The 27,315-nt window shown below is 34.3% G+C and overlaps 3 protein-coding genes across 6 annotated transcripts in view; 1 reads left to right on the top strand and 2 right to left on the bottom strand.

Moving 5' to 3' along the window:
* Positions 1-27,315, bottom strand: part of LOC127853028 (uncharacterized) — a 387,010-nt gene that overhangs the window by 223,576 nt on the left and 136,119 nt on the right. The window lies entirely within an intron of this gene.
* LOC127853032 (interferon-inducible GTPase 5-like) overlaps positions 1-27,315 on the bottom strand; it is a 206,086-nt gene that overhangs the window by 126,536 nt on the left and 52,235 nt on the right. The window lies entirely within an intron of this gene.
* On the top strand, positions 15,859-17,894 carry LOC127853040 (uncharacterized). Its single transcript, XM_052387174.1, has 3 exons — positions 15,859-15,975; positions 16,302-16,553; positions 17,308-17,894. Exons 1-3 carry the CDS (start codon positions 15,860-15,862, stop codon positions 17,744-17,746), a joined length of 807 nt encoding a protein of 268 aa, XP_052243134.1. The 5' UTR covers position 15,859; the 3' UTR covers positions 17,747-17,894.

Below are 27,315 nucleotides of genomic sequence, written 5' to 3'. Positions count from 1 at the left end.
AGCTAAAAGTGCAACATTCCTCAAGCCAGTCTAATAGTCTAAGTTGCATCTGTCATTTTCTGGTATTTACATCCACCATCATCCAAGTCTGAATTTCTCCTCAAAATACCTCCTAATGCGTGTCCAAAACATTGCATTTTTTTGCTTCAATGTGCTCATTTTTGTTTAATAACGGCTATGTTTGCATGATATACAAGTCTTACGATTATTTGAAACGTATACATGTTTTTTTTGTTATTTACATTTTAGCGTTTATTACAAAAGATTTATCTAAAAGGTTGTAGATTTTCCTAGAAACCAGACAAGAAAGTACATTTTTGACAGATTAATAATTTATTGTATATACCAATTATATAAATGAGTTGCGTCGCAGGAAAAGGGACCTTAAGGTGATTGCAACTAGTTTTGGTCCAGATCAGCCTGTGCTTGAAAGCTCAATCTGATCAGGATCAAAACTGTTCAATATTCAGTCAGTATATTTTAAGTTTAAGTTAACAAAGACAAAGCGATCATTTGGATCCTGATCAGACTGCACTTTCAAGCACAGGCTGATCTGGATCCAAACTGGTTGCAATCTTGTCATAGTCTCTTCTCTTGATACGGCTCAAATTCAATAATCAGCTTGGTAAATTATTCATTTATCAGACAGTTAAATTAAAATGTAATTACCTCAAACATTAAAAACACTGATCATAACATGTTCACGAATCTTGTATTCTATTGCGACCTCACAGTATTTTATTTTCACTTTTGGTTTATTAGTAAATTGAAACCATAGTGTGCTAGTTTATATAGTCCGCGAAGTTATACAATTTGGGGGCTCGCCTCTGTGTGTTGGTCATTCTTGTGATTTCATCAGTAGTTGAACCAACCACTCTCATCTATAAAATTGTGATTAAGGCATAAATGACTATACAATATTAAAGGCCCAATCTATACCCCAGATGGCCGATTTCGAAAAATAAATAATTTGTTGGTAAGACATCAAAACTAAGTGTCTGATTAATTTCTTTATCATATTTTTTTTGTATATTTGCGGTACAAAAACGAATCGGTCACTTAGGTTTAGTATCTTACTAACAAGTACATGTTGGATGACAAATAAATCAAAATATTTAAAATTTATTTTGATTTTTCATATGTTGACATCTGGGGTATAGTGGCTTTACTGGCCTATGAACATGATTAAAGGTTAATGTTATTCTGTTTGTATTCACAGGTGAAATCATTGGTTACTGCAACCTGGGTGACATTGCTAACCCGATGATGGCGTTTGAGGCTAAAATGCAGAGACTGGACATGAATTGGCAAAACAGGTGCTTGTTATTATGATGAGAAGTGTGTACGGACGTTTATGTTTTCCCCTCAGTGCATTTGCCACAAAATTTATAACTGCAGACTATCTCTATCCAATTATGTGGCAGACAGTTTCAATTGTACAAACTCAGCTTGGTCTTCGTGTTCTATTCTTTACGTGTGATGGTGCCAGTCCCAATATACGATTATTTCATTTGCATCGTGTTGGAAATGAGGAGTGCTTAATCAGGACTGTAAATCCTAACTACAGAAATAGACAAACATATTTCATTGCAGATGTGCCTCATCTTATAAAAACTCTAAGAAATAACTTGAGTAGCTCATTTTCTCACAACAAATCCCGTACGTTAGAGAGAAACCAAAAAGATATTTCCTGGATGCACATAGTAAGACTGTTTGAGGAGCACTGCGAGTTAAACTTGTACATTCCGTGCCCAAAATTGACCCGAAACCATGTTCATCTTGCCAGTTTTAACTACATGAAGGTTACGCTGGCGGCTCAGGTTTTGAGTGACAGTGTGGCCAATGCCATGGCAGACTTGTATGGGCCAGAAACTGAAGAAACAGTCAAATTCATCAAAATGTTCAACAAATTATTTGACTGTTTAAATGTAAGAAGTCGGTGGGAAGGTCGAAATTCAAAAAATCAAAATCTGGAGCCATACAGTGACACAAATGATAACCGCCTGGACTTTCTTACAGGGGAACTCATTGATTATCTGCGGTCTTGGGATGAGCAGGTGAAGAACAGAGCTGGCAATTTCTCTAAGGCCCAAAGGGCGACTATGCTTTTAAGCTACCAGACGGTGGAAGGTGTACGATTATCTGCTAGATCAATTAGTGCATGTGTGAAACTTTTGCTCAATGAAGGTGCCAGTTATGTGCTGACACATTGTTTTAACCAAGACCCATTGGAGCAGCATTTTGGAAATTACCGACACAAATGTGGTGGCAATAACAATCCATCAGTGTACGAAGTAAGAAACACTCTAACAACAATACGAGCTGTAAATCCACAAGCCCTAGCTCTGAAACGTGGTACATGTAATACTGATAGAGGTCGTATAGATAATTTTCAATAGATAACAGTAAATTACCCCGAAAGAAGTAAATGCATCCATGTCCCCTTTCACAGATGATGAAAAGGCATTCTGCAACCCCCAATTTTTGTGCAAATATATAGTGAAAAACACTGGTGAAAATTTAAATAATATATGTACTGTTATAAAATAACTCTTCTGATATATTTTATAGTCTGTCCCACCTTTTTAAGCCTCTGCATTTTTATTCCTTTTCATGCATTTTTGCTAATAGTAAAAACATATACATGTATTTACATGTAATAGCGGGAATTTAAATATCTACAGACACATTTTTGGGCTTAATTTCGTTATTGAAAGATTGTATCTTTAAGTCTATAATTGGAATGTAGTAATTTCCATTGTTGTGTTAAAAAGTGAGATTACATCCATTACTATATTCTGTTTTTTTGTCACAATTTTCTGCACCCCATGATAAGTTTTTGCTGCTTAATAGATGTTGTTTTAAAAAATGTAGAACTTAGCTACAAGAAAAACGTAAGAACATATTCGAGGTTTATATAATACAATAGTTTGAACTAAACCCGGTGTACTACACTTTCATTGGTGCAACCATTTTGAACACTTAAAAATTACATATGGGGGCCCAAAATTTGATGGTACAGATTATTTTAAGTATGATAAAAAATATGTACAACTACATTATGCTTTTCCCAATGTGTGTGATAATGTTTCCTAGTTGATATTGAGCACTATAGATTAATTGTTGTAATTCTATTGAAGTTATGTTTCCTTTAATCTTGAGCATTATAATCAATTGTTGTAATTCTATGCATTTATGTTCCTTTATAGAAAATTTCTGTTGGAATGAATTAAGCATTTTGAGTCTGAATACAAATATGTTTATTTAGAAATGGTTAAATTCTCACAATAGTTACAGGATTTATATATATTATACCAGACACAGAGCATCATTTATTCTTCAATTCTACCTCAGTTCATATAATGAAGTCTAAAAGATCTGTAATATGCTTAACATTATTTTTTGGCTTCTGATCAGGATCCATTACTTCCGAGTAATAAGGTGTTGAGATTTTTTCAAATGTGTACGTGTACTTGCTGCAGATTCATTTTACTTTCTATATTTAAAAGCGCCTAGACCACATGTGCTATTAATAGTACAAACACTTCGCTATCTACAAGTTAATGGACTGACAAAATATAAACAAGGGCTGTTTGTAAAACATGCATGCTCCCCATATGGGCTGTCCGTTGTAGTGGCAGCCATTGTGTGAATACGATTTTTGTCACTGTGACCTTGACCTTTGACCTAGTGACCTGAAAATCAATAGGGGTCATCTGCGGGTCACGATCAATGTACCTATGAAGTGTCATGATCCTAGGCAAAAGCGTTCTTGAGTTATCATCCGAAAATCATTTGACTATTTCGGGTCACCGTGACCTTGACCTTTGACCTTGTGACCTCAAAATCAATAGGGGTCATCTGCATGTCATGATCAATCTACCTATGAAGTTTCATGATCCTAGGCGAATACGTTCTTGAGTTATCATCCGAAAACCATTTTACTATTTCGGGTCACCGTGACCTTGACCTTTGACCTAGTGACCTCAAAATCAATAGGGGTCATCTGCGAGTCATGATCAACTTACCCATGAAGTTTCATGATCCTAGGCGTATGCGTTCTTGAGTTATCATCCGGAAACCATTTTACTATTTCGGGTCACCGTGACCTTGACCTTTGACCTAGTGACCTCAAAATAAATAGGGGTCATCTGCAAGTCATGATCAATTTACCCATGAAGTTTCATGATCCTAGGCGTATGCGTTCTTGAGTTATCATTCAAAAAACATTTTACTATTTCTGGTCACCGTGACCTTGACCTTTGACCTAGTGACCTCAAAATCAATAGGGGTCATCTGCAAGTCATGATCAATGAACCTATGAAGTTTCATGATCCTAGGCGTAAGCGTTCTTGAGTTATCGTCTGACAACCACCTGGTGGACGGACCGACCGACAGACCAACATGAGCAAAGCAATATACCCCCTCTTCTTCGAAGGGGGGCATAAAAATATAGACGTCTACACATTGAAATCTAAACATGTGAAACAGGCTTGTAGATAACAAACACATATCAAATTATATAGGCAGAACACACGTACAAGTATGCGTTACAGGTTTGAAATCTCAACCTCTTAATATATAATTTGCGTTTTCGCACTAGGCACTAATCACAGAAGAAACATAACTCATTGGATAATATTACATGCTTGCAATTCTAGGATGTTCTTTGTACATTGTTTACGTTCCTTTTTTTTTCTTTAATAAATTAATTTATGTTGTAATTATAATTTATTGTCTTCTCTATTTTTTTCCTGTAAAGTTAAGCTTCTATTGTCCTTTGTTAGCTCCTAATTTTTCGTTTTCGCATTAGGTGCTATAATTTGAGAGGAAACAACCCATTAAGGATTATGATACGCATTGACTTCTTGGAAGTACCTACATGTTTTCTTTCGAGTGTGTATGCTGGTTCCTATTACAATTACACTGTTTTTCCCTTTTATCTTGCAAATGTGCTCTACAACTGATTCCACTTGCTCTGTATTAATCAAATGCTATGATTGTTATTATTGTTTTGCATTATACGCTTAATTGTTGTATTGTTGTATGTCTTGGCCATAATTAAACTCAAATACATTGTGAATGGCCAAAGGCAAATATGCTGATTCGCCAATAAATGATAGTGATTAAATATTTAACAAGAATTGCAGACTTCGCGAAGCTCAGAAAATCTTCCAGACAGTCGGTCTGACAGGATCCATTAAACCGTCACACCAAAGTATTTATATAAATTTTATTTCCTTTAATTTTGAGAGACAGACAGTCATTCGAACAAGATCCTAAAATCTGTCAGCTTTCTCGAAAGAAATTTTGTCAAACATGTCCACTGGGGACAGACAGCTTTCGCGAAGTATGGACTTTATATATTTTTTATACTGTTTTTTTTTCATCATGTGATACTTTAATGAATGCCATTATTAAAGTCTTTTTTTAACAGATGAAAACTGTCTCTTTCAATCAGAACTACTACCCCCCCCCCCGGTATAAAAGCAAATCACTTATATATTATATTTAAAGATTTGCAGACTTAAAGACTGATACCATTATAAACCTAATCTATGCTAGTACTGGATATAAAATCTAGTGCAAATAATTCGGAACTATAACGTGGCTGCTGAGCAGGAAATACCTGTTTGATACACATATATTGTGAGAATTGTTCTTTGAAGAAATGAAGAAAAATGCCATGCCTTTAAAGTTCTCGTCATGCTTTTTCGTTACGTGACCTCGGAACCCAGATATAGTCTTGTATTCTTGTGAACAAATAGGACACACATATATATCTTTCTTATCAACACTAACACTATATTTATCAGTACAAACATTGTCAGTATAGTCCCCTTCAAAAAGCTCATCAAGGTCTAAAACACTATCACTCCAAGCGAAAAAATCAGGGTCTCTGTAACGCGACAGGATTGCACAAATGATACAGAATTTTTAAAATGTAAAATCCAAAATATGTATGTCCAACTTATAAGATACACAATCGATAATAGCACAGTAACAGATGAAATAATTTATGAATCTTTTTTTAAACAGTTTAATACAGCATTTCACAGTGTTTATTACGTACTATTATAAACAAGTATATTAAAATCTAAAACATTCACAACAAAGACTTACCTTAATTGGACATCACAATGGCATATAAAGAATGAATTCGCCGGCCGCGGCCACTGATCACACAATTAAAATCAATCAACAACGCAAACTGATAATTGAAGTTAGGATCCCTTCTTTCAATTAATTCTCAAGAATAAAGAAAAAACACACAAAGCATATTCTTCAGTTCGCTAATTGATCCGACGATTAACACGCGCGTGAAATGTTTGGGTATTTTTCTTTTCGCGAAATCCTAGCCCATGATACTGAAAGCTTAATTTAATTACCAAAATAAAAAAAATGGATAACAAACAAACTTTTAATAACCTATAACTCATGAATAAGATCTAAATAAAAAGAGAATTAAACAATTGAAAAAATCTACACAATCAATATTGAAATAAGTCGTACTGAAACCGTTTTTGGATCGAACGGTCATAGCATTTATTATACTGTAATGTTGTTTTAATCAGAGACCTAGATCTATGTGTCCACACATATCTATCCGTTTTGAAATAATAAATTTTTATAAGGTTTTAATTGTTTGAAATACCATATTATACAAGAATATTTTATCAGCAAAAGCCTTTCAAATAAACTATTCAACAGCATTCTCGCCGCGATTTGGAAGTTCTTAGCGCTATTTCATCAACGATCGCGGCATTATAAATTCTTATTGTAGGTAAATAAAATCAAGATTTTATAAAAACATCATTACTCATGTTTCTATGAAACTTTTTTTTATAAAAATCGGATCATTATTGACCAAGTTACAGCCGCCTTTCTATAGCGCCGTAACATTTTCGCATAACTTTGCTCGATAATCGTAGCCGTTGCTACTGACGCGTCGCTATCTTATCGCAATCGTGATACACCGGCTATCTCCGGACTACTCCGATTGATTCATGGAATAAATTGTCTGCTGGTCCTAAGTGTTCTTATCAGTTTGTCGACCACGCGACCCCGCCGTGAGATAGCCTTATAAGGCGCGAAGTTTCCAATCTGTGTCTTTGGTAAAATATAGCCAATTAAAGTTCACCCTTCGGAAAATTATTAAAAATCATTCAACTTACAGAATAAGTATTTCAAAACATTGTCATGGCATTTGTTTTCAATCAGCAAAATGTTTATTTGAAAAAAATAAAGCCTTCTATATCCATATGCATATTTCAATACACAACTCATTCAATCAGTTCTGCTTAACTTTTTGCAGCATTTATCCCCCCCCCTGTAGCATAATACAAAAGCTTTCTTGCCAAAAACTTTGTTAATTTATTCCATTACCTAATGTATACCTTAGACACTTATCATTGTGTTTTTATTAAGGCATTATGAAAAATAGATACAAATGAATCGGAACTGCTGATTATCCGGAACAGGTTTACAAACTGTATATGTCAACTCGGTAGAGTTCAATATAGTTTTTAGTTGTGAGCGTTAGCTCACACTAATGTAGACTGTAGAGACGCAGTTTTGCAAGCCAGTTTGCGTTTAACTACGCTAGGAACGATAACTGCAAGTCAGTCTGCTGTTTGCTAAGCTAGGAACGACAAACACTGCCTGTCTTTACTAACTGCAGGAAAATTATGCAGACGACGAATGCTAGAAACGTCTGCTCTACTACTGCAGTGTTTATTTAATAAATAGTGTTTAACAGCTTGTAAGACGACATTGGCCATTCTAGTGTTTATCATTGAAATCTGTACATATTGGCTGCTTTCAGGGGAAACGGGGCTTAATGCATGTCAAATAAGATAAGCCTGTGCACATTGATTAGCCTGTGCAATGCGAACACGCTAATCAAGAACAACACTTTCTGATTTGAGGTTGTTTTTCGTTTAAAGACAGTTTCTGGTACTGGAATGAAAATTAAAGCATATGCATTAAGTCCGGTTTTCCCAAAATGAAGCTTAAATTATCTTTTTTATTAATGATTTGAAAGAAAAAAACACATCTCGACCTGTGCTTTAAGACACACTCTTTATAAATGTGAATGGGTTGTGTTCTTTTCCAACTTGCGATATAAAAAGCTATAACATATTTTTGAAAACTGAGTTGCGTCTAAGATTATACAACAGCGAACAACTCCTCTGCTTTCAGCGCTTTGATTACTAGTAAATCTAACATTAACTGGCAAAATCGCGTTCAGAGACCAAACTCCATACCGATTCATAAATCGCATACAGTATACGCGCAACAAAATGCCGATCATGTTTTCATGTTTGCCACCGTGTATTTTCTTCATGTACTGCGTCATATACATAAAGGTGCATACAAATCACGACTGAATCGTAAAAAGATCTCTCAGTTTACATTGCCGTCAAACTTAAACTTTTCTTTTAGAGTATCGATAATCTCTCTGACAAGTTACTGTATCCTTTATTGATTATGAAGACTGTGTTGTTGATAGTTATGTTATGGATACGATGTGAGCATTTTCTGAAAACGCAAGTACGAACTGTCCTAGTCTATTTTTAGATGAATCTATTATCTGAATCTACACTACGCCAACAAGAAGGTTATTGACAATAAAAGTAAATGCATCTATTCTGACGTTATTAAAACATTGTACACATACACACACATGAGCAATAATATTGATACATATTCTACAAGTAAAATTCTTACCTTCATTTGCGAAGATGAATGCGCTTGACTCGACAGAAAATGGAAAATCCCATGATGAGATAACTCCCCACTCAGGATCAGCAGACGATTTATTCCATAAATCCATTCTATACATAGATAGTGACGTCACTACGTTATTGTCAGTAAGACCGGTTTGTAAATCAATCTATCTTGCGGAGGAGTCCGGAGATAGTCGATGTATCCCGATTGATATCCCGCTGTAAAGCATTGTCAATCGTGATACATCGGCTATCTCGGATTCCTCCGTAAGATAGATTGATTTATGAAATAAATCGTCTGCTGATCCAGAGTGAAGCATTGTATGTACACAACAGTCTTACTGACAAAAACGTAGTGACGTCACAATCTATGTATAGAATGGCTGTAAAGTTCCAACCTACGCGCAGAGATTTGACTGGAACGACAACTCTGCATTGAGATTGGTAAAGTTCGTGTCAGTAAGCTAATAGTAGTCTACCGTGGAGTCGTCTCGGCATTAACCCATTAATGTCTAGCGTCCCATATTTGGGACACCTAGGAAATCTGGTAAGTGTTAATTATTTCAGTTATAAATATACAGTTATCTCTGTTGTGTGGCTTTGCAATCAGTTCTTTGTATCAGGTAACACCAATTAGAGATGAAACAGAAAGATATTTCATGCATTCATAAGGCACGACAAGGGGCAAATTTTTCTTGGACTGACAATTTCTTAAAAAAAGGTATGTATTTATTTATGCTAAATTATTTAATTTTTTGTAATAAAGTCAAAATTATAGATTTGTAATGTTGAAATACGTGTTTTTATAATGTACACTCATGGAAATATAAGTATTTACTTATTTCCCCTTGATTTTTTACTAATCAATATGATGTCCCAAATATGGGACGCTAAGCACATATGTGTAAAAATTTAGATTTAGTATAGTCTGTAACAATAACAAATAATACTATTTTACAACTACATTTATATAAATTTATGTTAACAGGATCACTCTAAATGATGTGTTGCATCTTTTTGAAGATGACAAAGACTTTCAAGAAGCTCATGTGTTCATGACTGGACCAGAAGATGCTACAACAAGTGATGAGGATAGCGTAGATGAAGACCTCGGGGCAATATAAACAAGTTGACAGGGAGCCAACTTCTTGCTGATGGTCAGGCCCTGATTGTGGAATGGAATGACAACAACCTTGTATATATGGGCATGAATTGCCACAAAATCACTCCAGTAAACAGGTCAAGCGTTGGTCAAAACGTGAAAGAAGAATTATAGAAGTGCAACAGCCAAACGTTATTGCGGAATACAACAGATGTACATGAGGTGTTGATCGTATGGAGCAAAATATCAACACCTACATAATTGGTATTCGGATAAACAAATGGTGGTGGGCACTGTTTGGGTTTTAACCCGGACATGGTTGTTCAAAATGCATGGGTCCTGTACATGTTATCCGCTAAATAGCAGAACCAACCCATGGATCTTCTAAATTTCAGGCAGGAAATATGCGCAGAGTACCGGCTGCTGACAGGCAAGACAGACGCGACCGCTACATAGCGCCAAATAACACACAGAGAATGTGTGCCTTTTGTGGCGGAAAGTCAACCCTGATCTGGATGTTGGACTCCATGACAGATGTTTCATAGCATTTCATCGCCAGTGATAAGTGGAGATATATATTTCACAATTCATAGACAGGTGATTGGATTGTAATAAACATGCAGAAAAACATACATTAATGCATATTTGGAAGTAAATGGGTCCTTACTTAAAGATGGAATATGTACGAATATTGATATCTTATGTGTCTAGCGTCCCAAATTTGGGACATGACTAAAATTGCATAATGCAATAATATTCCAATGGTAAATATCATTATAAAGTTGTTTAATAGCATAATTATATAGTTCCTTACAGTTTTAAATAAAATTAAAAAAAATAATGTGGTCAGTAATGGGTTAATTGCAGACAGATTAAGTAATAATAATAACAGAGTGAGTGATATCAAAATTATATGTCAGAATAATGTTCATTGCCACACATAATCTATCTAGGCAGTGGGAAGAATGCGATTTCACTATAAATATATAAGGGCATCATGCCTAGTTATTTACCGTTCCATAGATTCATTTTTTTCAAACTCCTCATCATTTTTTTAGAAGTTTAACAAAGCGTTGTAGTTTACCTTTCTCAGATGAGGTACGAGATAAATAATAATATAAGTTAACTACGCCAGGTACCCCTTTATTAATGTAATACATGTATTTTAATTGGTTTTGCGTGTCAGTGGCTTCTTGTTATTTGGTGCTCTTCGCAAGTCTCATAAGGACGCGTTTAACAATTAAACTTGAACGTCAAAATGCGACGTCTTTAGTGTTTTTCCATTACAACATTCAAATTGGTATAACTCATATAGTTTAGGTCGTGGATTCCGTGTAACACTGAGGGAAAATGACGGTCAATATGCGCTTAAGGTTAACACATACAGTTCATAAAAAAGTATCTTGTATCATTTACATGTACTCAAATGCGACCCGCATCGCGTTTCCTATTGACAAACAATTTAAAAAAACATGGGCGGTACACATGCTGCTAAAGAAGTTCCGATTATTCAGGATATGTTAAGTAAAATGCAAGTACTTATACGCACGATTTAGCAAATTTAAGACATTATTTTTGAATCACGAGGCGTAGTGAAAGCACATAAGTGATACACTATTTATATATTAGATCATCAAAATATTAACGTTAACTGAATGTTTCTCATATAATAACATCATAGTTTAAAACAAATTTGATGAACACATATGACGTCATATCGATTATTCACTCAATTTTAATGAACGAATTCGACGTCAATTTAACACGACTTTGTGTGGATAAAAATAGAAATACAAAACCAAGCTTTTTTATTTTGTCCAAACTTATTTCGCGTCTAATTTAATTACACGACGATGATCCGAATTATAAACTTTGTGATGTTATGTCTCTAAAGCATTTTAATTGCGTCGAGATTTAGTTAAAACTCATTTTGGGGTTTATAATTTTAGTGCCTCTGAAAAGTACGGTTTCTGGAGTTCTAGTCTGTATATGACCATGAGATTGTTAAATTTGAATTCAAATGGATAAACGTATCATATTTTATTGCTACTGTGTATTTGAGATGAACCATAATTCGATGGGGATAAATTATATTTGTACGTTACTGTTATTGACCGTTCCGAGGCCGTGACCCCAGTTTTGTTCTTGTTTGTTTGTTTGTTTTTTACGTGTGTATCTTGCGATGTCTACTATATTTGTGCGCCTCGTGCGTTGGCAATTGGTTCCTTGCTATACATAAAACAACGCATCTGTGTATTGCTGTCGTAACGAAAACGCATATCCCATATGATTTATTGTTTTATATATACCATAGGCGGATCCAGGGGGGGGGCGGACGCGCAAGTAAATTAATTTGATGTTTCCAACTTAACTAGATCTAAATCACCTATTTAAACTTGTCAAAGCCTTCAAAATCACTAAAATCGTGGAGCTTCCGGGGGCTTTGCCCCCCCCCCCCCTGGACCCCCAAAACTATAAACTATGAATTTTTTTGGCATTAAAAGAAGGTACTTTGATGAAAGCATATAAGGCGTGACATGCTCGAGAAGTGGTTGTCAAAGCCTTCAAAGTCATTAAATCTGGAAGCATTACTGGACCCCCTAAACGATAAACTATGCACTTTTTTGGCATTATAAGAAGGTACTTTGATGAAAGTATATAAGGCTTGACATGCTCGAGAAGTGCTTGTCAAAGCCTTCAAAATCACTTAAATCGTGGAGTTTACGGGGGGCTTCGCCCCCCTGGACCCCCTAGCAGGGCTTTGGACCCCAGCAAATCTTTTAGTATCCCGCCCGCCCTAACCAGAAATCCTGGATCCGCCCCTGTGTACAGCCATGACACGTAACCTATGTGATGATAAGATCGGGCGATTATATCTTATAACATTCACAAACAATATCGGTTTCAAGTATAAGGTTGTTGTCAGTTAATGGCCATAGTCGAATAGTACATTTACTAGACCAATTGAAATGCTTGGAATGAGTCGAACGTGGGTATCCGAAGATCGTTAAATGCATAATACGTAGTGTTTGTATGTACACTAAATATTTGTAATCCGGAATACTCAGGAGATTTATTATAAGGTTATCTGACTAACACTATATCACTGAAAAACACACGGCATAAATGCAAACAAACTAAAAACGATCAAATTAATTGTATATGCCTTTTAAAGTGACTTATTCACAGATTTTGTTTTACATACAGTTTAACTTTAACATATATGAGGTGGTAGCTGTATTACGAAAATGTGTTATTGAAGGTCTCGAGTTATTGGGTGCTTATTATATTATATTATATTTCCTGACCCTAATCCGATATTGCAAAAATAAATAAATAACTAATATGTCAGAGAAATTCGAAGTTCACAAGAGTTTATTGCGTGAAAATTCTACAATATTATAGTACATAACATAAAAACATGGAGAAGCACAGTACATTTAAGCAGGCAAATAACATAATGAATATAAATATATTGTACAGCGAGCACTATGACATTTTTTTAAACAACACTCATGCAATGCACAAAATGCACTGAATACAAGTTCAGCTGATATTTATTGCTATTCACTATACGTGAGGTCTTTTTCAAAGAATGTTTCAAAGTGGTGCTCTCAGTTGAAATAATTGTATGTTTATTGTTGGTGTTCTAATGTTAAGAAGTGGATAAGAAACAAGAATTTCTCTTCTCATACACTTTTTGGTTTTGGTGTGTCATTGTTTACTATTCGAATTGACTCGTGTTAAGAACAGTTCAAATGAACCACAATGGTTTCTTGTGTAACAATAGTCATGTACAAAAACAATTGAAATGTTGTGATATTTCAGAAAATAATCTTGGTTACATGTATGTATAAACGGTCAAATATATATACAAGTACAACTTAGCACATGTAGATGCATTTATCGACAATACATAAAACAAATACATGCATGTAAGAGTTAGATACAAAGGTGAGACTTATGAGTTAAAATACATGACGAAACTAGCGATTACGCATAAAAGCAAACATAGTTGGCCCTTTTCATAAAAGAACCAGACTATGCGTTATGTATTATGGTTCACACAATACAATAAAACTAAATAATTAAATTAAACGACTTAAACCCGGCAAGTGGAAAACAACATTTGAAATGTTTAATGGGGATTTTGATCTTGTAGTTTAATAAGATTATGAAATGATACGAACTATATAGAGTATTATCTGTTTATAGTATTCTGATTTGAAATTTATGTTTATATGTTAGAGAAAACAGCCGACACAATTAATTAGCAACAATTCAGTTGAAACTACAGACGCTGTAGTGGTAAGAGAACACAATCAAACTTAGATTAAAAATAAAAATAAAGAAGATACAATAAAAATACAATAAAACAGAGCATCCGTTGTCAAACTTTTTCAAAGGTGGTAACACAAATCAGTAACAAATCAGTTGTATTTGTGTATTCTTAACAGATAAATAACTGTACAAAAAGTTTAGCAATAATTGAAAGGAAAGACAGGTACAATTGAGTCGATCAAAATACATTCAAGAACATCAAACAAACAATTATTGTTCTCCTTTTTAACATCATTTATTAAATGCACACTCAATTATAAATACATACGAATAAGCCTAATCAAAGGAAATTATATATTTGAATAAATAACACACATTGTACAATAACATATATTGTTATATAATTATATTATAACTTAATTAAAGCATACACAATCAATGACACAATTTATTAGGCACTACATGTTTACACAACTATAAGCGAGACACAAGGAACCTAACATAATTTTGCAAACTATTATGCGCGGGAGTTAAATTTAAAATAACTCATTTGCGAGCTCTAGTGTTTAGTCACCATTGTCGATCACTCTGACACAGATTTAAACATAGAGGAGGGTAACCAGTAGGTTTAATCATATCAGATTATGTGTTATATTGTCTCTTTATAATGGATAGTAGACGCTCAAATTGATACAAAGAGTATGAAAAAATGTAATAAGTGTTTTTCTTTTATACCTAATGCTAAAATATGACATTTCTGCAGTTAAATAACAGCAGTGAAAAGAACGATTGTTCTTTTCACGAGTGAAAAGAACAAATTTTCGGAACTACTTTTTCTACTACTAGTAAAAGGGAGACCACTGCGTAGGAGATTGTTAAAAAGTACTTGCAAAGTAATGTCCCTTGTTTAAGCCGTCTGCATTGTAGCAATGTACATGTACACTATACAAGTATATGGGAACAATACAAAATATAAAATCTTTGTTTGATCTTTAAAACAATGGAAGCAATTGCAGAATTAAGTGATGATGAATACCCTGCATTCTTTGGTGAATTTTTTGATCTGGACAATTATGTAAACAATGAGCCTGAGGAATCAATTGAAACAGTTGTGGTATCAACAATGGGTGGGGCAAAAGAGGTTGATCATGAAAATGAGGATGAAAGATATGAAAATGAAATACTAAAAACTGTGAGTAATGTTAATACAAATTCTGAGGTTCGAAAGTTTAGAGCCGTTGACATTGACTCATTCTTGAGTGAAAATGAAAATGAAAATACTGAAAAGAAAACAAATCAAGCCATGAAACTTTTTCATTCATTTCTGCATTACAAGAAGGAATCAAGATTGGCACAGTTTATACCACCTGACGCCCTAAATGAATACATATGTGAGTTTTTACTATCTGTTACAAAAAAGAATGGCGAAGAATATGAGCCCACCACGTTAAGAGGTTTCATGTGCTCTATAGACAGACACCTAAAGAAACACAATTGCAAACTTAGGATAGCTACTGATCGAGAGTTTCAAAGGGCAAGAGATGTTCTCAAGTCTAAGCAAAATAACCTCAAAAAGCAGGGCTTAGGTAACAAGCCGAAAACAGCAGAAACATTAACCGATGAACACCTTGACCTGATGTACAAGGCAAAGACATTGGGTGACCACTAGGCACGCTCTTTAGCTCATTCTATGTGGTTCGTCTGTGCAACATATTTTGGAATGAGAACAGGTACTGAATTCCGCAATATGAAATGGGGCGATGTCTCTCTAGAAGTTGATCCGAGCTCCGGGCGTCAGTTCATTACGTTGTCTAAGGAACGTCAGACGAAGACAAGGACTGGTGCTAATGTTCGCGATACCAGGTAATTACTTTTTACTTATTTTTCAAAACATTATTAAAATAAATAATCTGTTCAGCTTCTATTAAATTAATTAATATTAAAAAAATAAATAAATAGATAAATGAAAAAAAAATAAAAAAAAAGAATGAATAAATAAATAATGTCATATTTAGATTCTATAAATAAACAAATAATCTATTTATTAATAAATTGACATTTTCAATGTTATTTTTTACATCAAATAGTGAAAATATCAATTTTATTTCACTGATAATAAATCTTAATATTGCATCGGTACACCTAAAATAAGTGTGTTTTTCTTAAATATTTTTTTTATTTTTTTAAAGGGCAAATCAGCCAATAGCCTATGAGATACGTGATGATCCTCAACGTGATCCTGTTCATCTGTACAAAACATTCCGCGACAGACGGCCTACTGACATGTTGGTTGCAGACTCTCCATTTTTCTTGAGTGTTTGTACACCAGCCCAAAAAGGCTGGTATAAGAAATCGGCAATGGGAGTAAATACGCTGTACAATATCATGAATGAGCTGAAAACAGATGCAGGAATTGAAGAGGCACGCATAACACCATACAGGTACTAAAAAGTAACTATTAACTATACACATGATCCGCATCACGTAAAAACAGACCTTGGGGAGATGGCGCCCAGGATAAATCCAGATCTGCTCGCATTTTAAAGCTGACTGCGCTTCCAAAGCGAAACTGTTTGCTTGCTACATAATGTCTGTTTTCGTCTGGTGTGGCTCATGATGTTTTTTTTTAAGTAAAGAAACTTCAGCGAACAGTTTACAAAGTTTTAGTTAAAACCTATTTATTTTTGCTCGATTGCATCGAAAGCCATAGGCTTATATAAACGCTCTCGAGTCCGTTTCCTGGGACTAGAACCAGTACTTGGTGTCTTTGGGAGAGATCAAAGAAACGCTCCCAGTGGGGTTCGAACCCATGACCTCCCGATCGCTAGGCGGACACCATATCCACTACGCCACGCAAGTATTGACAGACCTGTATAAAGTTGCGCCAGTCAAAAATCATAAAAAGCGACATTTAAAGTTATGGAGGCCAGAACTAGATGTTCTTTCATCAGTTTATTAATTTCCAGCTTTGAAGTTGTACAATACAGATACATTTTCACTTAATTTTGTAAATTTAAAACTAATATTTTATTTCCAATGACATTTTTACACTTACATTATCAAATAATCAATTCGATTTAATAGCCAATATTTTTGATGATCACTACACTGTAGTGGCTTATGCATTTTTCTAAAAATCATTATCAGAATGAATTATCCTGTTTGTTTACATCCATTATACTGTATCATTTTCAGTGTGAGAAAACGCATGGTGCAGAAGTTAAATGATGAAGGAGTCCCAGCTAATCAAATAGTTCAAATTTCGGGCCATAAAAACATCAACAGCATCAACAACTACAGCAAATTGAACAACCAGCAGTCAATGACCATTTCTGACATTTTGTCAGACTCGTCACGTCCAAACAGCATCTTGCCTCGGGCTCCCGCTCGTCCTGCAATGTCCACACACAATTTCGGGGATTCCTGTGAGATGCCGATGGGAAGAGGATTTTTCATGAACTCTCACTTTCATGGAAACGTTGTGTTCAACTTCAATCGAAAGGAACAAAACACGCTGTCTCAGCAGCAAGTCCAACAACACAGCCATGTGCATCATGATTCTTCCAGCCCTGACATCGTGCGGCAATCGTTCAAGAGGATTAGAATGATCCCCAGTGACAGTGATAGCGATTAAGTTTGCTCATCAACACTTAACACCAGTTAAAATAATCCTGTTTGTTGTTTATCCACAGTTTGAAACACTCATGTACTCAGTTGACAGTTTGTAAAAATGGCGCACTGTATGAATGAAAATGTCAAAATTTGCGTATTCCTACGACATCACGGACATGTACTGTTTAGTTAATGTTGTTACAAGTAAGTATTATTGTAGCATCATGTTATGCTTAACTTTGTTTGGTTATTTGAGTAACAGCAATAACATGTTAAAACCTTTCAGCTTTGTTTACTCGTAGACGATCAACTATTGGACTTTTTTCTTTCGGCGGAGGAATGATGCAAACACTAATGACGTCATTTTGTGTATTAAACTGTATTGAGGCACGCCACGGGAGAGGGTTATTTTTCAGCGAAAGGGAAATTATTATTAATTATTTTCTTGAAAAAGAGGCATAAAAGAAACAGAAAATTTGTTCATGTCAGTGTCAGATCGTTTGTTATTTCACTCGTGATCATAGAAAAATAACATTTTCACTCGTGGCGAAAATATATTTTCTATGATCACTCGTGAAATAACAAACGATCTTACACTGACATGAACAAATATCCTCTATTGTTTATCGTGTGAATTCTGCAAACATCGTTGCAAATAGATAGTTTTTACTTTCTTACATATAATATACCAGATTTAATGGCTATTTATTGGATGACTATGTTCCATGGTGTCGAATCATATAATAGTTATAATATCAAAGATCCGGGGCTGTTGGTCATTTTCTGACAAGTTTCGTTTAAGCAATATTTGTAAAGGGGGTCAGGTATTGGCATAATATACAAAATATAAAACATCATTTTTTTTAACAAACTAGGATTTTACTGTTCACAACAAATATTTACACATACCACAAATTACATACATAAGCTTGTTTTAAGCATTTTGTCTACGCTTCCTTTTTATGCCGACAACGAAATAAATAATAGCGTAAAACAGATTTTTATTAAGCATAACTTCAACAATAAAAGAGAACAAATACATAAATCCAAAAAGATAAAAAATGTAATTAAATACTTTTCACAAACATCATACCGCAGCGCACTTCACGTTTTTTTTAGAGATTATTATAGTCCTATCCAATATTTACGATTTTCACAATACATATATAACACATAAAGCTATAGATAAACATTGGCAATTCATACAATGAATATAAGAGACTTATTTAACGCTTATCAATGTACTTTACATGACTATCGTGATTATACATGGAAAAAACTACATTACCCATACAGACCCTATCAAGAATGCCATAAACTTGTTTCAATATATTGTCCGTCATTACAAAATGAATTTTTGTATTTTTAAATTAAACAATTAAACATCTTAAAAGATCCTCCGATGACCATGGTCATACCTTGATTAAGATGATATAAATCTCCCATGTAATATACACTTAAAATCAGTTTTAATAATGTATACAGTAAAATTGCTAGCCATACATTGAATTGAAGGGAAGTAATCGAACCATATTGCCAACCATTTGTTAGCCCTAAATAGTTACTTTTCTTCAATGTCATTCAAATGTTCTAGCAAGCAAGTTGATTGCATTGTTATAGTTCCAGTATATACAATGTATTGTCAAAATGTCTTTTAACATTCATAAAATAAATACATTGCATTCTATATGACCATTCTACAACATACTTATAAGGGACTTTAATGTACATACATTTTATTCATTATTTACACTGATAAAACATCAGTAAATTGATACAGTCTCACCTATACACTTTTCAAATGTATTACAACTAATACATGACTATTCTTATGCAATAATAAAAGACTATATTACATGTATATATATATATATATATATATATATATATATATATATATATATATATATATAATAGTTTTAAAAACAGATGATAACCTGCACTATACTGTACACTTTTTATTCCCAGAATAACATTTGCTTAAGAAATTATGAGGATACTGCTACTCTAAATACTATACAAACTTTAGAAATTCTAAAACATTAATTAATACAACACGGCGTGCATGCGGACATTCTTTTGGCGGTTACAAATTTTAAAAGTTAAATAGTGGTGGGAATAGCATACATTCTCCAACTGAACATTCAGCATAAGATCTTAAAAATATAAGCAAAAAGTCGAGTTTAAATATAGCTAAAGATCTTAACAGTTGTGAAAATAATCTATTGTGCAAGGTATTGTTTCTGACTTGTAATATGTTACAACATGTTTTTGCTATAGTTCTAATCATATCTGGGTGTGTAAACAAGAACTTGAGTTTATCAGTGTTGTTTAGCGAATGAAAGCTACAATTTACAATAAAAGCCTTTTCAATTAACAAGTTTTTATCATACACATATGTAGGGCATTCTAACAGAACATGCGATTCTGACTCCACAGCACTAAAACATAATGGACATACTCTTTTATTTGTCGATACATTTTCATAGCGCCCAGTTTCCAGTCTTAATTGTGCAATACCGCACCTTAATTTGGCTAAAACCGGTCTATGCGGAAATGGAAGAGTAAGTCTACAATAATTTTCAACCTGATAATGATCTTTAAAGAGCCTTTATGTTCGTAATTTATTACGTACATTACTATTTACACCATTAACTCTCTGCAGATCATTATGCCATTGATCAACATGTCTGTTCAAAAGTACAGTTCTTACATCAGATAATAAATGTTTACAATTAACAGGCAATAGGACGTATGACTGCAGACCAAAATCACCAAACTTTTCTTTCACTCTAAAAGGCCAATTTTACATCTACTGTCACGTGCAATTATTTCTATCGTGTACAGTTACTATACAGGGTTGATAACATAAAGAATGGTACATTTAACACAAAAACAATTGGCTATTACACATGACACATATTAACTATAACTCTAAAAATAAAATTTGCTAACATAAGCACTCGCGATCAGTATTATACTTATTAAATCAACACAAAAGAAAATACTTTTGAAAACGGCGCAACATCCAACATATTGTTTATGCGAAAAAATACTTTTTTTATGGAGATTAACAATTGAGTATACGTCGAACGAACGATTCTAAACAGATTTACGGGGTATCCAACTGAGTAAATGTCTAGTGTACATGCAAGAGTTTTCTGCTCTGCAACAGAAACCTATTTGCAATGTTCTTTCCAATATCTTATATTTTCTGAAACAAATTCTTTGGAATTTTAGCTGTAGCTTTTGTATTAATCAGCGCTCCTTCTGTTTTGAACAAAAGATAAAAATATCGTAAATACGATTTTTTTAAATAAATATGTTCAAAACACTTGGATACTTTTCTTTTCAATCTTGAATATCTCAGATATGGGTAAAGATTTTGAATACATTATTTACGTGTGATCAGTTGACTACATTTTGAGCAATCTCACGATAAAATCATTCATCCGTAAGGATCGGACGCTTCAGCACGAGGGGTATGTATGGTTTCATCCTCTTGCACGTGGAAATGTTGACACGCGATTTAATTCTAAATATATTTCAATTTTATCAATTTAGGTGGGTTTACGGATGGATGATTTTATAGTCAGCTTGCTCAGAATTTAGTCAAATGATCACATTAAAATAAAATCATAATCTTAACTTATAACTGAGATGTTCAGTGTTGCGGTAGAAACGTCTTCAAGTGTTTGTAGGTATATTGAAGATGTTTTGTCACATTTTCCCGAAAATCTAATATATTTGTATGATTTGTGCGTCGGGTTAGACGTAATAAGTTAAATATTTTTAAGCTTTCACTTCTTTTTTTCTCTACAGAGTCTGAATTCATAATTGTATTTCGCAGACAACCCTTTAAATGCGTTTAAGAGATTTAGCGCAACAAATGTTGGCTCTAGTTGTGGACCATCTCTGCTATATAACGGTGATTCTGTGCGATGGTCTGTTCCGTGTGCTGTCTCGTTCCCCATGCAAGTAGTTTCCTCATTTTTGTTTTGTGCATGCTCGTTGGAATCTTGTTTTTGCTCTTCTGCTGATATGTCATCGTATTTGTTGGCATAGTTTTCATTTTTCTGCGATTGCTCTATTATTTTCGATGGGTTAAATTTACCAATAAGTATTGCTAATGCAAACAATCGGCCTTTTCTGTCCCTGCTACAGACAATAGAACCGCTGTCACCGGGAACGCAGAAAACATTTTCATCAGATCGACTCGCAACAAAAATGTAATTATTTGATTCACTTGGGTCACATTCTGATAGAAGTCCCAATCCAGGTGCCGATTTTGCTCCCCAAATATGAACTGGCGATCCATTTTCTAATGTATACCCGCTTAGTTCTGCATGTTTCAAAATATTATCTTCCGTTCGAAACCGTGTTTCGCATTCTTTTTGCAGTTCTTTAGCGACATCTACTGGTACGATATCAAGCCAATCACAATCATGTATATATTCAATATGCCCTAGAATCTTGTCGGAAACTTTGAGATCACCAGACTGTAAATGTGTAGCTACATGGCGAGATATTAGAGCTACCAGTAAGGGCTCTTCTTCAAGGACTTGTAGATTTTCTCGTTGATAGATGTTAATTGGTGGCGATAAACCGTTGCACTTATTAGCAAATCCTCCCAATGTAGCCTCAATCTTAGGGTTCGAAATGGCATCGCCAGCTTGCCAATAACGCTCCAAACTACCGACAAAAATCGAGTATTTGTCGAATCCAAAGACAGCAAGAATATGTTTAACCTCATTTGTACACTCACTTTCAGATTTGACAGTTGTGATATCAATATATATATTCAGTCGCCCGTTGTTTTTAAAAGAGGCAAAAACACCTTGTATTCGAAGTACTTGAGCGATAATCTACAATGACACATATTTATATATGATCAACATAGGTATTTAGTCAATATTAAACTTATGGCGGTAAGTGGTATATGTTTATAAAAAATAGAAGTCATGTGGGTCATTTTGCTTGACAACCTGAACCGAAACAAATGCGTTTTCTTAATTGGAATCGATACAAAAGATTGTCAAATTTTACACCGATAAACAGCTCGTTATTCCTGACTTTGTTCAGTGTATATGTAAACTATATGTATAAGAAATGTTATAAACCCGACATATCAACTTTGTATATGTATTTTGCATACGTTGAATACGTACTTCATTGACGTTTGAGGGGTAATTAAAATCGTATTTTGGAATCAATGGTCGCTCATCTTCAGGTACCCCACTGTTGTTGTACGCCGCTCGTATTTGTTGATATATTTCTTGCAATTTCTCATTACAATCACCTACATAATACGAAATAAATATATAAGTTATATATAACTGTCATATATTTAAAGATATCCATCAGCATTCAGATGTATACACAAATCTCAACAAATCGATACAAAACCTACCTGTCTTGCATTCATCCGACCCAATGCTAGCATCTGTCTCCATTTGCTCCATCAATTTTCTTACTACCGAAAATGAAAACCTTTCAAGAAGATCATCTACAGCGTCTTGCATATCACTTTCCGAAGCAAATGCGACAAGTCCCTTGTGTAAAGTTTGCATATCAGTAATCCAAGATTGATGACCTATCATAAAGACATCGCTTTCCGAAGCGAATGCGACCAGCCGCTTGTGTAAAGTTTGCATATCGTTAATACAAGATTTAGGACCAAGTATTAAGACGCAAAATTCCAACCCCTTTTCCTGAAGTTCTTCAAAAGTATGGGCAACGATACGGAGCTGCCTATATTGAATAACAAATACGCACGGCGCATATATACAGCTAATTTTGTTCGCAATATCTTTCATTTCAATGCGACAGTCCATTGAAGTGGCAAACTTAAACTTGTTATTTTGACTCACAGTTGTAAACAGATGAACATCTTTAGACAGGAATGCTTCTCTGTCACGTTCACTGAATCTTGTTTTTGTTAGATGTTTTCTGCATTTCCGTTCAATTTCTTGAATTAAAGTTCGGCTGTATGTATAAGCAGGAAGGCCGGAAACATCAATCTTGTACTTGTCGAAATGGCTTGTTTGAGCATCTAAAACATTGGCGACACTAAAACAATGGCGACATTAATACATATTTTTGTTCAGAACCTTGAAACAGCACACATTATCGTAAATATGAAGAACACAAATGCACTGTTTTAAATTGAAAAATACATGTAGATCGGTTTAACACCTTGTTTACGCCAACTACTTATATCAACCAAACCCTCGCGCAAGGTGTAGAAAATGTCATTGGCTTCAGATCGAGAAATGGTTACTCAATTGTTTAAAACATAATGGTTTTACTTCGACACTGTATCCATATTTTGAAAGTGCTGTGTATCGTTATTAGTTTGTGAGACGATATGATTACATGTTTTAATTATTCAGAGACATATAAAAGAATCTTCTTCTTGTATAATTTATTTTTATCGCCGATTCCAAAAATTGTTCAGACATAATACTCACACTTTTTCTTGTATAGCTGGTTTAACAGAACTGACTAATATCACGACGGTCAGTTAATAAACCAGCTCTAGGGGCCTATGGTTATGCCAATAACTGACAAGTGCCCTACTTGATGCAGTCGTAGATGACACAGGCAGTAAAAATACTTTCATGACCAATGCCCGCACACCAAGATCCTCAGATTTGTAGTCCAGCGATCTACCAACAAAGCTAGCCGGCCCGGTTTACAAAGTTTTCTTCTTTTATTTATATGTGATCACATTCTTACAAAGCGCAACACATTATTCGGCGTAAAAAGCTGTTTCGTGACATTATCACAACCGATCCTAAATTTTCGTTAAGACCCTAAACTTCTTTCGTAATCTCGGGTGTGGTTTATTTTTGATATTTTTTACTACCAACGATAATATTCCCAAAACATTTTTTTTGTATATAAAGTCAGAAATGTTGTAAGTAACCTTCCCTATTTTAGAAGGTAAACGTTTAAACAAGCATGTTATTGTTGTGGTCTTAAACGGCAAAAATCAATCGGCAGGACTTACCTAATTCTTGCGTTAATGTATTTAAATCTACGATTTCCGGTCGCCCAGGTTCTTCCCCGCTGGAGGAGATCACGTGTTGAACGTTTGACAGCTGATTTCTTGAGGGATTGTCTGAAAAACTACCAAAAACACAAATTGTACTAATTATAACAATACGTAATGGCTTACGTAATGGCTTTGATATGCATTCGATTATTTAAAAACGACTGTTTTGCATGAAGTCTAAATAAAACCCTTGAAGCCTTGAAGTTGTTATTGCTTACAATTGTGTCCAAATTTGTCGTTTTTTTCTCAATTAACCTATCGTTTTTTTGCGTTGTTCAAATGTACTGCTTTCAAGTAAATAGCAAACCTGCCGTAAAACATAGTCCCGTATATGGTATCATAAATTGTATCGAAAATACGTAAATAAATACAATAAGTTGGTGATTTATTGAATTTTTTTTTATTTAAACATTATTTAATGCATTTTAATTATTACATATCTAATAATAGTTTGGCTATTTTGATTTATTTCATTCTTCTGTGGTCTTATTTTTATGGTTTTGGTGTAATTATGCATCCAATGACATTAAAGGGAGCTGACCATGAGTTCCCAATGCTGACTTCATGGACTGCGTTTATGAATCTAGATGTTCCATCTCTCGTGTCACCTGTGTCGCCTATTACTGCTTTTTCAGTTTCTTTTGCGGTCGTTCTGGTTATATCAGAGTTCCTTAAATAACGACGCATCATTGTTCTTTACAAGTTTACGTTCTTTTATGCTAAAAAATAACACTCTTTCTCAGCGTTTGAAGTAAAATAATTATGTAAGTAAAACTTAGGTATAACACATTTATAACCAATAACAGACACGTATATTATACATGTAAAGCATAGAATACAACAATTAGGTTTAACTCACCAACTTCTAAAATAACTACCGAAGTCTTCGCCTTCGAAGTCTTCACCTGTGGATGGCTGACTTTCTCTTGTCGCAAAGTTACCAAAAACCTTAAACACCAAACACGGTATATCTACCTCGGTTGGATATAAAATGGGACGGGAGTCACCATCCTTTGTCGTATATTGAGGATTGGTTAAAACGTTTCCTGGAGTGTCTTCTATGACTAACATTGAACTCTGTTTATAACAATGTCGTGTAGTTATAGATTCAAAGCATGTTCTTGTTAATGCGTATATTTAAAACCGCGATTTAAGTAAATAGTGATGATTGATAACCTAAATATATGTTTTTATTTAAGAACGTATTAGACTTAATAACAAGAAGATAAAAGATCACTTGAGAACCGAATCAACTTTAGTATTCCAAGCAGCCTTTTAGATGTTTTTAAATCAATGTGTTTCCTTACTTTGCTTTTTTCCGTAAACGATTTTTGAACTCAGCTGAGATATCATAAGAACATATGTTGTTATGCTGATTAGGAAAATAAATTAGACATAAAAAACGGTCCGCCCCGTTGTAGCCTAGTTTTGAATAGCACATGATCCAGTTTCGAACTCGGCCGAAGTAACACTGTAGCCAATTGGGAGATAAATGTGGCCTCAAGTATGTGCATAATTTACATGTTGATAACCAACTATGGACGACGGACAACGGTGATCAAAGAAGCTTACCATGAGCAGATGTTATAGGGAGCTTAGCAAAAAGCATTTTGCTCCAACTGTGCTTAAATAATTTGGTAATAGAAGACGGTTTGTGTAATAAATAAAAAAGTGTTGACTACAGAACAACCAAAATTATTGCGATCTTCATGGAAATTTCATATTGTTTGTAAGAACAAGCTCATAAGTATAATATTTATCCATTTTTCCGGTATGCTCCTGCTATCCTGGATTATTAACTAACAATTGACCTCAGTCTATTTCCTTTTTTGTACAAAGGACATATGTTTTTTTATGCATAAACATATAGTGCCCGCCACAAATTTACGGGGTCGTTGTCCTGCTTGTTTCCCTCCCTAGCTTCCAGTTCTTACAATAATTGTAAACTACCGACAATGGTGAATGTCCTTTAACAAGACAAATATTTCTGAATAATAATTACGTATGTATTTTCGAGATCTGTTGGGTAATAATACACACAACTGACCAGTTTGGGTAGAGTGGAGTCTAAATTTCCATCAAACTCGATGCCTTGTTTCAATCCTTCCCTCGTATTGGTATTCATTGGGGGGCTTCTTGTTAGTTTTTTTTCTTGCTGAAAAATGATTGGTAATAGCATGCACATGTGTTGATTTCCTATATATTATCCGCGTTATACCCATCTGAATTACAATTCCCATTTGCAATGCATGTACTATTTAATTATACATATGTTCAATTTGTTTCATTTATTTTTGTTTAAGTCATGTAGAGGTAGTAAACTACATCTTCACACTTTTTCTGCATCAGCATAGCAGATCCATGAACTATGTTGCCAATTACTATAACAATAACAAACACTTTAATGTCAACAAAAAAGCAAAGTTATCATTGAAATAAATGACCAACATGTGAAATATTCCTGATATTGGCATTAATCTTTATGGGTGTTTACACACCTTAATATTACAGCAAAAACGGAAACAAATTTTCCA

This window comes from Dreissena polymorpha, chromosome 12 (assembly GCF_020536995.1).
Source record: "Dreissena polymorpha isolate Duluth1 chromosome 12, UMN_Dpol_1.0, whole genome shotgun sequence".
Classification (NCBI taxonomy): Eukaryota; Metazoa; Mollusca; class Bivalvia; order Myida; family Dreissenidae; genus Dreissena; species Dreissena polymorpha.
This window is presented reverse-complemented; position numbering and strand designations above follow the sequence as displayed.

What these genes read in the sequence shown, in the direction of transcription:
- LOC127853040 (XM_052387174.1), top strand. Translation starts at nt 15,860, where the DNA reads ATGAAATGGGGCGATGTCTCTCTAGAAGTTGATCCGAGCTCCGGGCGT. An exon ending in GCTAATGTTCGCGATACCAG is followed by an intron (nt 15,976 to 16,301) that starts GTAATTACTTTT and finishes ATTTTTTTAAAG; the next exon opens with GGCAAATCAGCCAATAGCCT. An exon ending in GCACGCATAACACCATACAG is followed by an intron (nt 16,554 to 17,307) that starts GTACTAAAAAGT and finishes TATCATTTTCAG; the next exon opens with TGTGAGAAAACGCATGGTGC.